This window comes from Callospermophilus lateralis, chromosome 1 (genome assembly GCF_048772815.1).
Source record: "Callospermophilus lateralis isolate mCalLat2 chromosome 1, mCalLat2.hap1, whole genome shotgun sequence".
Lineage (NCBI taxonomy): Eukaryota > Metazoa > Chordata > Mammalia > Rodentia > Sciuridae > Callospermophilus > Callospermophilus lateralis.
In genome coordinates, this window is record NC_135305.1 from 654200 (window position 1) to 668672 (window position 14473).

The window sequence follows — 14473 nt, forward strand, 5'->3', positions numbered from 1 at the left end:
TTGAAGGACACAGGACGCCAAACTCACACCAGAAGAAAGAGATGACCTGAATAAGCCCATGTCCATGAAGGAAACTGACTCAGCAGCCAGAGGCCTCCTGGAACACAGAGCACCAGGCCCAGCTAGGGCTAGAGGCCACAGGATCTCTGGCCTGCGTCAACGAAGACATGCTGTGACTCCCCACAACCTCTTCCAGAGGACCGGCCATGCTCACTCACGGAGGCCACACTATAGTACACCAAACCAGACATACGTTACCACCAACACCAACCCCAGTATGACAGAGCCAAGATCCTCAACAGAACCGTGCCAAGTGTGACTGATACTGTACAAAGAATCACACACCACGCCTGGCCGGCACTTGTCTGGATCAACATTCAAAGATCAATACATTCCATTCCATCAACAGGTTAAAAGGGAAAAAATTGTATGATGTCCCAACAGACGCAGAAAAAGCACCCGACAATACCAGCACCCATTCCTGACAGAATTCTCAGCAAACTAGGACTGGACTTGGGGAAGAACATCTGCAGCTGACATCACTCTCAGTGGCGAGGACTCCAGTCTCCTCAGAGTCAGGAACGAGACACCCTTCTCCTGACCCCTCGCGGCACCTGGGGGTCCTAGCTAACTCCACAGCACAAGCACAGGAAGAAGGGACACCACTGAGAAGAAGCGAGCTTTGTTCTCAGTGACAGGACCGCCAGCAGGTCAGGCTGCAGCAGGGCAGCCTGTGCCGCCAGGACTGGGGAGGCTGAGGCGAGGGACCACCAACTTGAGCTGCCGGGGCAGTTTAGTTAGACCTTGTCCCAAAATGTAAAAACATTTTAAGGGTTTGGGGATGTAGCTCTCTGGTAGAGAGCCCCTGGGTTTAATCCCCAGTACAAAAAAAAAAAGGTGACGACGACCACTCAATATTGTCAAGATGTCAGTTCTTCCAACTCCACATACAGAATCAGTGGAATTCAAAATCCCAGCAAGGTGGTGGGAAAATTGGTGCAACTATTATGGAAGTGCTATGGAGACACCCCAGAAAACTTGGAACGGAACCACCATTTGACTCAGTTATCCCACTCCTTGGCATATACCCAAAGGAATTAAAATCAGCAGCCACATAAATGTTCATAGCAGCTCAATGTATAATATCTAAACTATGCAACCACAGAGGTGTCCTTCAACAGATGAGTGGATAAAAAAATGTGATACACACACACACACACACACACACACACACACACACATACATAATGGAATATTACTCAGCCACAAAGAAGAATGAAACGATGTGATGGCATTTGCTGGTAAATGGATGGAGCTGGAAAATATCATTCCAAGTGAAATAAGCCAATCCCCAAAAGCCAAAGGCCGAATGCTTTCTCGGATATGCAGATGCTGACTCACATAGGGCAGAGCACTAGGGAAGACTAGTTACCTTAGATTAGGCCGTGGGGAGTAGGGGAGAGGAGAGGTACGAGGACAGGAGGATAACAGATGGAGTCAGACATCATTACTCTATGTACACACATAACTGCACAACTGGTGGACTCTACATCACGTACACCAGAAGAATGAGAAACCATAGCTATTTTATAGATACAGGCAAACTGACTCTACGTATTCAGAGATCATTACCGCCACGGAGCGGTCAGGGGCATTTTGAAGACAGATCCTTATTTCCAACCTGACTGCCTAGTGTTCTGTGTTAACATCTCAATATGGGACTTTACATTTTTAAAAGCTGGGGAACAGGCCAAAGGAGAGGTGGCCAGCAGGAGGGCACTGTCCCCCCATGCTCTGGGCCCTGCAGGACATTAGGACATGGAGCAGACAGGTAAATGGAAGACGGAGATCTGGGTCGCAGTCCCACAGTCCCGTGGTTCCCAATAGACAGTCGAACCGCCTCTGCAAACTGGGTGACGGTGGCATTATGGGTGGAGAGAGGAGTAGCCACTTCATCAAGATGGACATTCTCTTCAGCCGGACACAAAAGGAGGGGAGCGTGTGTGCCACAGCAGGGCCTTCCTAAGGACACGTTGTCGTGTGTTTGACCCCTATTTCTTTCTTTTTTAAATTTTTTTTAAAATATTTTTTTAGTTGTAGATGGGCATAATATCTGTATTTTTATGTGGTGTAAGGCAAGTGCTCTACCACTGAGGTCCAGCCCCAGCCCCCTGACCCCTATTTCACTGCACCAAGACTGAGCCCCAGTATACGCCACAGACGCGAGTGACCACCTGTCAGCACCGGCTCACTGGTGTGACAGAGGTACCCTTCTAGTAGGGGATGCCACAGTGACGGAGGCTATGCTTGCATGGGGGCAGGAATACAAGGGAACTCTCTGTACCTTCCTTTCAATTTTTCTGTAAACTTCAAGTTGCTCTGAAAACATTAAATCTCACAACAGACAGACACGGTCCTCTGGGCACACCACACTCACACTGCACTTGTCACCTCCGTCTGCACCTGCTGACTGACAGGAGTGTGCAGCCAGAGCTGGGGCACCACCCTCTCCTCTGGGCCCAAGCCCATTGTGTCCGAGGGCCCGAGGGAGAGGTGGGGTCTGGGACAGACCCCTCGCTTCCTACAGAGCCTCAACCATGCTGGGGACAAGACAATGACACGTGTGCCACCATCCAGGAGTCCCTGGGCCCAGCGCTCCTTCCACCTTGCCTCCCAGAGCTCTAGGCAGGGCCTGGCGCCCCCTGCATCAACCATCCCCCTGTATGAGGGCACCAGCATCCTGTCAAGAGCCATCTGTGGGCTGTGTGGACTTCACTGGGGCTGCAGCCTTTGAATCGGAACGTCTGGTGTTTGGGGACTTCCCGTGGCATCCCACAGGGTAAGATCAGCCAAATACCTGTGAATCTCTACTCAGCTCTGCCTGCTCCCACAAACTACCGGAGATGGGTGACCTGCTGTAGTCACACTGCCTCTCAGAGATGGGTGTGACCTGCTAAGATGCCAATCTACCTGGTGACTGCAAGACATCAGGAAGCAAGACTCCACCCCTGAAAGGCACCCCTGCCTTTGAGGTACCCCCTTAAATAGACCATGGGAGCCATTTCTTAATGTCCAGCTCCAGCTCCTGTGTGGAGTGGATCTATCAGGCGCTCTGCTTCGCAGTTATAAGTCTGACTCTGTGTCTTTTGTTCTTCACTAATTATTTCTGACTGACCTTCTCTGGTGGCTTACACCCTCCTGGGCAGCAAGAAGGACCCTCTAGTGAGGCACTGGCTATCTCCCCACACATCCCCCTCCGCCCTGCTTCACCTCTATTTCTGAGAATTATCAGCCCCTCGTCTGAGCCTCACCACGGTGCCTGGACCACGCAAGGGCGATGCTCTGCTGAGCTCCGCCGGTCTCCTGCTCTCCTGCAGACTCCTGCAACACAGTGCTCCGAAGGCTCACTCCCTCCTCCTGTAGGGGGCCGGGCAGGCCTCCCCGCTCCCAAGATGAGTGAGGCTCTGGTGCCCGAGTGTGTACACAACCCAGTCACCGTCTCCCATTGCACAAGCAAGACGGCCTCACCAGGACAGCGGATGCCAGCAGGGGAAAGTGCACATTTCCCATTAAGTCTCATGCATCCCTGCTCTGCTGTCCAAAGGAACGGTGAGACCCGACAAAGGGTACGGTGAGCAACCATGCGTCAGGATGGGACTGCATGACCCCTCATCTCGGGCCTTCCCTTCCTTGCTGCCGGCCCACCACGCCTGACAGGCACAAATAAGCGCCACGCTCAGGTCTGGCAGAACGTGCCTGACGCGCCATCTGAGCCATGGCCTTGTGGCGGGTCTCCCAACCTCACAGGGTGTGTCTGATGCACTACAGGTCTATTCAGACGAAATACTCTTCTGTCTGTCACTCAAGGTGAGGTGCTAAGCCTCTGTCAGGGTTTGGATGTGAGGTGTGAGACAGAAGCTCACGTGAAGCATCGCAAGAAGGTTCAGAGGAGAAACCACTGGGTTGTGAGAGCCTTAACCCAATCCCTGACTTCGTCCCTGATGGGATTTCCTGGGTGGTACTGAAGTGGGGACTGGGAGGTGTGGCTTGGTGGTATATATTGAATCTGCAAAGTGGAGACTCTCCCTCTGCTTCCTGACCCCATGTGAGCCGACTCCCTCTGCCACACTCTCCACCGGGTTGGCCTGCCTCACCTCGAGTTCTGAGGAACAGAGCCGGCTGTCCACGGACTGACCCCTCTGACACATGAGCCCCAAATAAACTCTTCCTCCTTTACAGCTGTGCTGCTCGGTCCTTTAGTCACAGCAGCCAAACAGCTGCTCCAACGCCTCTCCTGGGAACGGTCCCCTCACACTCGTGGGCTGTTGCTTCTTGCATTCTGGGGGAACCACACGTGGACAGCAGCTGACCTGTGCGCACACCCCGGTGGTGCTGAGGGTCTTACCTTCCCCCTCGAATCCCTCTCCCTTCCACTGCTCCTCGCTGCACTCTCCGAATGCCTGGAAAGAAAGCGCAACAGCATCAAACAGGCTGTGAGAGGAGGACACCCAGACCATGAGCCTGCTGCGTCCCAGAGAAGGCCCCAGTCACCACCGGGCGCGACGGGAAGAGCTGTGGGCGGGCACCACGCACGCTCCCGTCCTCTCACATTTTACTATGTCAGCAGCAGCTCAAGCTAGAAAACACCTCAGTAGATGCAGAATCTTGGCATTTTAACAAACTTGTGTATGCAAATTTATATCCTTTACAAATCTTGAAATTTTCTATAATTTTCAGTCAATCCTGAAAATTATTTTATGCTTAATATAACAATATTTATATTTCCACATTAAATGTTTATAATAAAATATTTTCCTTTTTTGGGGGGAGGGGGTATGGGGGATTGAACCCAGGTGTATTTACCCACCGAGTCAGATCACCAGCCCTTTCCTTTTTATGTTTATTTTGAGACAAGGTGTTGCTAAGATGCTTTGGGCCTCACTAAGTTACTAAGGCTGGCTTTGAACTTGCAGTCCTCCTGTCTCAGCCTCCCAGGCTGCTGGGATTACAGGCATGCACCACCACACCTGGCCTAATTTTTAATAATATTTTATAATGTTAGCCAGGGCCTAAAATGAATCAAATTTTAAACAGATTCTCAGTTTTCACAATGTAGATTCACACCAACTCAACACAAGACTTGAGTTAACAGATCAGAGTACAGCAAAGTCCCTCATGCACTCTAGCAGATGTGAGTCTAAAAAGTGGGACTCTTGACTCCCTGGGTTTAAGTGTTAGCTTTTTCAAGCTTATAAAAACATGGGAAAGACACTTGAGTTTTCTCATAGCATGAAAAAAGAACTACAAAATACGGCTGTCACAAAGAATCAGTTACACTCTAGAGCTCAGGGGTAGCTAGGTCTTGCTCAGCATATGTGAGGTCCTGGGTTTGATCCCCAGCAAGATGAAATGAAAGGAAATAACCAAATGAAATAATCTAAGGCTGATATACAAAATGAATCTACATGTAAGCTCCAGGCCCTGGCACCCTAGTTCACTGCCAGTGCAGGCCCATGAGCAGTGCCTGGTGTCTACAGGCTGGAAGCGCCACCCTGTATGCTCACAAGCTGCAAAGACTAGGGCGGGGACTACCTGCTACCACACCAGGCTTGCTCGCACCTGGAAAGGAATTGAACTGCCCATCTGTGGATGCTTTCAATTCAGGCAGAGGAGGCACCACCCCTCGCATACAACAACCTCCCAAGTAAATTGTTCTCCCCAGAGTGGATATTAATTCTTTAAACTTGTATGAGCAGCTGGGTGTGGTGGTGCATGCCAATAATCCCAGAGACTTGGGAGGCTGAGGCAGGAGGATTGCAAAGTTTCACGCCAGGATGGGCAACTTAGAAAGACTTGCCTCAAAAAAAAAAAAAAAAATGCCAAAAGACGGAGGGGGGCTGGAGTAGTGGCTCAGTGGTAGAGCATTTGCCTGGCATATGTAAGGCCCTAAGTTCGATCCCCAGCACCAGATAGAAATAACATAAAAGATCCATTGACAACTAAATTATATTAAAAAAAAAAAAAAAAAGAAAAAAAGGACTGAGGGTACAGTTCAGTGGTAAAGCACTCCATCCCCAACACTAAAAAAACAGAAAAAGAATAAAGAAAAAAAATTTATATGAGTAAATACTTAAAAATCAAAATATGACTATAGCAAGTTATGTCCAAGCCCCTTTAGTATGCCTAAAATATGATTGGAGGGGTTAAATCTAGAGAAAATAAAGTTTAACTATGATTTATTCCAATTTACCAGGTGTAATTAAATCTAATAAGAAAAATGCATTCCATGAGAACTGCTTCTCACTTAACAGTCAATATACATCTCCTTACTGGTTGCCAGTCCCATCTCTTCTCAGACTTGTTCCTCGGCTTCTGGGTTCACCATTCTGTCAAGAGAGGAAGAGTGCACACCCATTAAGAGGCATGTCACCGTGCATGGCATGTGACCACCCCCCATAACACAAGCACACGCTCAAACCCTCCTTGGAACTTATTTCAAAATAACTGTTTACTAGCTATTTTGAGTAAATTAGAAAACTAATGTATTGAACAAGGTGATTATATGTCACCTCAGTAAGTGAAAGTGAGAAAGCCATCCATTTCACATAAGTAACATAGTACGTACCAATTACTCTGACAGGTTCCTCATACTACTTAAGACTGTAAATTCTGAAGCAAATAGACTATGCCTATTCCACAGATCCACTACCCACAGAATGAAATTGTGAAGGGAAAGGGTGTGGCCCCGTGGTAGAGCATCTGCCTAGCCTGCACAAGGTCCTCAGTTCAATCCCCAGCACAGCACACACGAAAATTTAAGCAACCTTCTCTCGAATTAAATGAATATTTTGAAATAAAACTGAAACTCTAAGATTATAAATCAATATACACAGTGGATATTTGGAAAGAGAAATGGGGAGCTACACGAGCCTCGTCGGAAGCACAACACGCAGGAGGAGGCAGCTGGGGGAAGTGTGCCCCTGGAGTGGAGGAAGGCGAGAGCCCTGGGAATGGTCCTTGGGAAGCACAGACAACCTGTACAAAAGCTTCAAAAGAGTCAACGATACCAGGCTGGCTTGGACCTCTCAGTTCCACCTCTAAGAAAACTCTCTCAGAAAACAAAGAGTGCTTGCTTCAGCAGCACGTATGCTTAAACTGGGAAGCAACCAAAGACTGTAGTGAGATTTCAACTTGCTCATCACAGAATGATGCATAACAGCAAGTGTGTTCATGACCTTAGCATTCAGTATCAGGCTCCGTGTTGAACAGATGAGCTTCTGACCACATACAGAACATCAGACGGTTTGGGTTTGGGTTTTTATTTTGCAGTACTGATGACTCAACCCAGGTGTGCTCTACTACTGAGCTACATCTCCAGTACTTTACTTTTTTTTTTTTTTTTTTTTTTGAGAAAGAGTTTCCTTAAGTTGCCTAGGCTGAACTTGAAGTTGGGATCCTACTGCCTCAGGCTCCCTGGTAGCTGGGATCACAGATATACAACAGCCCCCAGCCCCCAGGCTATTCCCTTCTTGGTTCCGTTCTGTTTGCAAGCTGGGGATTGAACCCAGGGTCTCCTGTGTGCCAGACAAGTGCTCCATCACTGAACTACACTGCAGCCCCTTTAGATGATTACTAACTATCCCCATTGTGGGAGGCCAAACTAGCACGTGACTGTGTTTGTCTCCTCTTCTGATTGGTGTGGCTTCGACGGTCACTCTGTGATCTGGTTGCCTAGGTAGCCAGATGGTAGCCCCAATTTAGGGTTGAGCCACTGTGTCTCTGTGCATGGGTTTGCCTTCCCATATCCCCAAGGATCCAATTACCTCACCTGTCCTTGTGACCCTGCCCCGCTTCACCTTCATTGGATGGAAATTTTTAAGAATTTAGAGTCCCCTAATAAAAGTCCACTCAGAAAGTGCTCAGGCTTTCTCTCTCTCGTCAGCCTCTCGTGTGATTCCTCACTCTCCCATTTGGGAGCTTGAGGCCGAGGGCAGAGGAGCCCACCTGGAGCTTGATTTAAAGGTAAACTGGGTGTCTGGGTTTTATTCTGATGCCTTGGGAATTTTCCTCAGGTGACTTTAGTTAGCTGTCTGCACGGATCGTACACGGCAACCCACATTAGACAATAAATGGGAAGAGGATGTGGGGGAAAGGGATCACTTTTCCACTGTTGTGGGATTGTAAATTAGTACGGCCACTATGGACATCAGTGTGGAGGTTCTTCAAAAGACCAGGCATGGGAGCACCATTTGACCGACCTCGACCCATTCCTCGGTGTTTAGCCTAAAGAATTAAAGTCATACTCCAGTGACACATGCATACCAATGTTTATAGCAGCACAATTCACAAAAGCCAAACCACGGAACCAGCTGAGGTGTCCATCAACAGATGGATAAGGAAAATGTGGTTTATACACACAGTGGAGTTTGACTCAGCCATAAGAAAACTAAATCATGTCATCTGCAGGAAAACGGATGGGAACATCACGTTAAGCAAAATAAGCCAAACTTAGAAGGTCACAGGTCATATGTCTTCTCTCATATGTGGAAGCTAGAGAGAAAAAAGGAAAAGAAGAGGAATAATCAAAGGGAGATCAGCAGAATAGAGAACCCAGGCCAGGGAGTGGCAGGAGGAGAGGGAAGAGGGAATACTGGAAGGATACTGGCCAATTATATTTTTATATTGTGTGGAGAAATAAACAAATACATAATGACAAATCCCACCCCTAGGGACAACTATAATGCGCCAATAAAAAATATGAAAAAAAATATATTCCTGTATTAAGTATTTCCCACAACATAGAGAAAGGAGCCACGTGACTACAGCCCATCCATGCTCAGGAACAGACGGTTAGGGGCTCACACACCAAATGGGGTAATTCGTATTTTTTTATGCTTTTCTGTATTTAAAAATATTTCTAAAATTAATAATAATATAGGGGCTGAGGCAGTGGCTCAGAGGTAGAGCCCTCGCCTAGCTTGTACGAGGGCCTGGGTTCAATCCTCAGCAACACATAAAATAAAATATTGTGTCTAGTTACAACTAAAAAATAAATATTAAAAAAAATTTAATGACAACATAATTACACATTTAACAGAACAGTCTGTCATAGTCTACCGAACAGAGGCAGGGAAAAGAATGCGATGGGTAGAGCTCAATAGGAACACGGCGTGACCTGCAGCTGGGCAGACAGCAGGAGGAAGAGGAGAAAACTGACCAACTGGATTAAAACAATTAAGCCTGGGGGTGGAGAGGCAGGAGCAGTGCTAGAGGGTCCTGACCTGGACTATTGCCAGCCAGTACTGCACCTGGGGCCAGGTGAGAGGTCCCGAGGCCAGTGATGGCAGGTCCTTCAACCTCCACTACCTCCACTTCTGACACCCAGAGGAGGACCACACTGCTGACCCTGGTGGCCTCACAGGCAGAGCTGGAGAGGGCTCAGCAATTCACTGTCCAACTCCTGTGGCCTTGCCACCTGGTCCCTCAGGACTAGGGCTCTGTAGTTCTGGACTAGAAACAGAAACTTACAACGGATGGTCAAAGCCACTACTACCAAGAGCAGAAAGGAGCTGATCTGGCCTTCAGAAGAATAAAAGCACAGCAGACAGGGCCCCAGACAAGAGGCCCCTGGTTAATGACTTTAGGAAACACTGTCACACTCATCAGCTTAACCACACCGCATCTCTGATTGATAACTGTATAATGTTTATGATAAAAGACACATGATTTAATTAAAATAATGGACAAAAAATCATACAGGGCAAGGTGTGGTGGGGCACGCCTGTGATCCCTACTAGTTGGGAGCCCTTGAAGGAGAATCACAAGTTCAAGGCCAGTTTGGACAAATTAGAGAACCCTGTCTCAAAATAAACATTTCAGAAAAAAAGGGATGGCATATATGAAGCTCCGTGATACCGCACACACCTTGGGTTCAGTTCCCAGCACTGAAAACACCGTCATCGAGAGGAAGTGAGCAGTGACCAAGGAGAACACACACTTGGGAACAGTTCTGATATATCTGTTATCCAGGTACAGATACTCAGAATGCCCCTAGGACACGAAACACTACTCTAACAGAAACAAGGTTGGAAAGCATCTTCTGAGTACCTGAAAGTCTCCACAAAGAAAAACATTAATTATAAATGCTCAGTACCCCCCTGATGTCAGACTGTGCATGTGCTCGTCCCATAGGCTCTCTAATTAGAGAACAGAAGCACTGGGTTCAATCCTCACCACCACATTACGGTTCACAGCTGTGCTCTCAGTGCCTAGAACAAGGCCCTCACACAGCAGCAACTCTACTACAGTCTAAAAAAGTTTGTCAGTCATCAGAAACATCTGGATCTAGTTTTTTGTTGTTGTTTTTTAGGGGTTTTTTTTTGGTACCAGGGGTTGAACCCAGAAGCACTTAACCACTGAGCCACATCCCCAGCCCTTTTTATTTTTTATTTTGAGACAGGGGCCTCACTAAGTTGCTTAGGGCTTTCATTAAGTTGCTGAGGCTGGCTTTGAACTTGCAACCCTCCTGCCTCAGGCTCCTAAGATGCTGGGGTTAGAGGAGTGCACCACCAAGCCCAACTGGAACTACTTTTAAAGGCAGTGATTTAGTAAAAATGCAGAATAATGTTCTAATGGACCACTTCTGCACCCACCTTTATAAAAGCCAAATACAGGTATTAAGACATATCCAGAAAGGTGTTTCTGGGGCAGAATTAAATAAACACCAGCCAAGCAGTCATTTCAAATAACTTACTATGACCTAGGGCATGAACAATAGCCAAGTTCAAAAAGCAAAGTCTGTGCTGGAATCTAACGTGGGTATGTGGGCATTCTCTGTCAGATTCTGTCAGCTCTGCTATATGTGTAAATACATTCATGATAAAATGTCAGGGGAAACAATAAAAGTTGTGATCCAGGGAAAGAGACTTCAAACACAGACTGCAAGCTGTCTTGAGGCTATGCCTCAGCAGCTGCCCCACCTGGCTTTCTGGCAAGGGGCTTAGAGGGGTGGCTGGGGGTGGAGAAGGCAGGGGCTTCAGCACCACACAGCGTAACATGCTCTCTCAGAGCATGCGGAGCAGGACCAGTGTTCTGACCCACAAGGAGGGCTGTGGAGCTCGCACAGCTGAGGAAGGCCTCGGGTGAGGGCAACGAAGGCCGGGGACTGACCCATGACACAGCAGTACAGAGGGCTGACCAGCTGAAGCCCATCCCTACCACAAATGCGTCCCAGCTCAGACGCTCCTGGTTCCAATCCAGGCCCTCAGCTACCCCACCGTGGCTGAGAAGGTTGGAATGCTCCCCAGGCTCCATACCACCTGGGCTTCCTGACCAGATGCACACCAAGAAACATGACAATTAAGGGGTGGGCTTGGGGCTCAGCAGTAGAACGCTCGCTCACCTAGCATATATGGGGCACTGGGTTCAATCCTCAGCACTACATATAAATAGATAAAATAAAGGTATTGTGTCCACCTACAACTAAAAAAAAAACAAAAACAAAAACATGACAACTAAATCACATCAGCTTCAGACTCTGCAGAAAGAGAGCACCCAAAGCACACCCGTAAGAACAGGTGAAACCAAGGTGCGTGCAGGGAAACAGTGAGCAATCGCAGAGATGAAGTTCTCGTACATGGAAGGAACCCGGTGCTTGTTTTATAGTTTCATCTGTTTTGTTTTTTTAGCAGATTTATACCACCGATTCTGGTTGACAATAACTGCTTCATAATTATTCACTTCTTTTTTGCCTTAAAAATATCAGCTTTTTTTTTTTCTGTTTTTGGTGCTGGGAATTGAACCCAGGGGTGCTTAGTCATTAAGCCACATCCCCAGCCCTTTTTGTATTCTATTTTGAGATAGGGTCTTCTTGCTAAATTGCCTAGGGCCTCACCAAGTTGCTGAGGCTGGCCTTGAACCTGTGACTCTCCTTCCTTGGCCTCCCAGTGGTTGGGATCCCAGGGTACACCACCATACCCAGCTGCCAGCTTCCTTTTGAATGTTAAATTTAAACTTTCACAATAGATTTCCAAATCTGGCCAAAGTATTCTGATACCATAATGGAAAGACTTGCATTCATGATTCCTAAAAGGCAAGATGGAGCAGTACACAATCAGCCACCTTCTCCAAGCCCACTCTCAGGCATCCCTGTGACACGTCCGGCTTCCTCCAGAGCTACCACTCACGCGGACTCGGACGACTGGGGGCCCCCAGAGCACCAAGACCATACCTTGGACTCCCTCTTTCTGTGCTCTTCTTTCCACAGTCTCTCTTTCTTATCCATGCTGCTTCGGTGCCTCTCGTCAAAATGAAAGGCTTCTTTGTGTCGTTTCTCTTTATGCCTTTCTTCCCCTTCTTTGTCAGAGAACGCGTTGCTCTTTTCTTTTGAATGTCTTTCTTTTTTCTCCTGTGTGCTGCTTTTTTCTCGGTGTTTCCTCTCTCGATCTGCTTCCCGTGGCTTCCTGTGTCTTCTTTCACCATCCTCCTTATAAAGCCAGTACTTGAGAGGGTTGTCTTTGCTGTCCCCATACTGCAACTGTGAAGCGCAACAGAGAGACGCACATGAGCGAGGACAGCCGCTCTGCCTTTACCCCGAGGTGAACAGCGGGGGACTCAGAGCCACCATTGCCCCTCTGCTCCATCACCACTCATCACACTAGAAAGAAAATGCTCCCCTACTCCACACGGCTGGCCTCTGAACCCACAGGTAACAAAGGTGCAGAGGTCCACTGTCCTCACCCTGACATGGAAAGCAGTGTCCAGCTCCCTGGTAGGATGGCTGGGTGCTAAATGTGCCCACAGGCTTCTGTGTTAAGGCTTGGTCTCCAGGGTGGCACGACTGGGAGGTGCTGTGGACCTTTACAAGAAGGGGCCTAGGGGGAAGTCCTTGGTTCACTGGGGCATTCTCCCAGCAGAGGCTCTGGGACCCCAGTCTCCTCCTCTCTTTCTATTCCCTGGCCTGTGGCGAGTGGGCTTAGTCCATATGTGCTCCACTTGATGCTCTGCCTTGCCACAGACCCAAGACAATAGGACCAGTCAACCAGGGACGAGAATCTCCAAAACTGTCGACCAAAGTCAACCTCTTATTTCTATAAGTTAAAAGTCTCAGTGACACAATCAGCAAAGCAAAAGCAGCACTCAGAATCTAGGCCCTATGGGCCCCTCCCAGAAAGCCTCTGTGCCACCCAGGAGCCCTTCAGCGAGGACCCCAGCAGGATGCTTCCTCTCTTCAGTGCAGGATCACATCCCTCACACCAATGGTGCAACCAGACGAAGAGTCTTGAAAATGGGGCCATCCTGCAGTCATCCCCAGGTCCCCAAAGCCACCGTGGGTGCCCAGGAAATATGGATGACACTCACCAGAATGTGTACCAGGTTATTATGACCCAGCCTTTGGCTCAGACTCCATTCTGCGGGCACCATCCACAGACCTACAGACCCCACAGCACACATGTCCCCAGCCTCACCCCAAGCAGGGGCCTCTGGACCCTCCATCCAGGATCCCCCCTCACCACGTGATTCCCTACAGTCCCTCTCCCCTCCTGGGGACCCAACAGTCTCTTTCTTCTCCTTTGCTCTGTTCTCCCAGACTCTGGTCCACCCCACTGGCCTTTGCCAGGATAAGAAAGGCAGGTGTCTGGCCAGCTCCTCAGTGGACAGGTTAGATCACTGTCACCATTCATTCACCAGAACAAACTTGCGGGAACTGAAGATTGACGTGGTACTCACAGAAGCTGGAGTCAGGGAAGGGCTGGGTGCTGCAGCAGCGAGAGGGATGGTGAGGGCAGACCTGCCTACTTCATGATTTGCACTGACTTATAAAAATAAAGATCCCACAGGTCAATCAATTCTAGACAACCAACAGCAACACAGAGGACTGGCACATTAGACTTTTAAAGTTAGCCATGCCACAAGCAAGTAACAAGGCCAACAGGTGTAACTTGCCCAGAGGGCAGTAAACTCTTTTCAAGACTCCCAGATGGGTGCAGTGGGATGCAGGAAGACTTCTGCTCCATGCGCACAAGGGCACTTGCTGCTGACAGCAGCTAATTGAGTATTTCAAAACAGCCAGCACAGGGATTTCCAATGTCCCTAATGCAAAAAAGCAATCAAAGTCTGAGGGGATGGATACACCAATGAACTGCAATGAGCATTACACACTGTACGTGTTACAAGGTCACACTGCACCCTATAAATACGCACAACTACTATGTGCCAATTAAAAATAAAACTTTTTTTTTTTTTTTTAAAAGGAAAATGTTCAGGGTTGGGGGTGTAGCTCAGTGGCAGAGTGCTTGCCTTGTATGCGTGAGGCACTGGGTTCGATCCTCAGCACCACATAGAGATAAATAAGTAAAATCAAGATGTTGTGTCCATCTACAACTAAATATATATATATATATATATATATATATACACACACACACACACACACACACACACACACACACACACATATATACATTAAAAAAAA

General features: G+C 48.2%; 1 protein-coding gene across 5 annotated transcripts in view; it reads right to left on the reverse strand.

Moving 5' to 3' along the window:
- The window catches only part of Dync2i1 (dynein 2 intermediate chain 1), an 81089-nt gene that overhangs the window by 54784 nt on the left and 11832 nt on the right, over positions 1 to 14473 (reverse strand). For all 5 annotated transcript variants that reach the window (XR_013091693.2, XM_076859334.2, XM_076859339.2 and 2 more), the window contains 3 exons: positions 12230 to 12535; positions 6331 to 6386; positions 4406 to 4460 (listed from right to left, as the gene is read on the reverse strand). Coding sequence is in view for 4 of the 5 variants with exons in the window: in XM_076859334.2 (XP_076715449.2) it covers positions 4406 to 4460; positions 6331 to 6386; positions 12230 to 12535 (417 nt within the window). In the remaining variant the exon portion in view is untranslated. The remainder of the gene's footprint in view (positions 1 to 4405; positions 4461 to 6330; positions 6387 to 12229; positions 12536 to 14473) is intronic.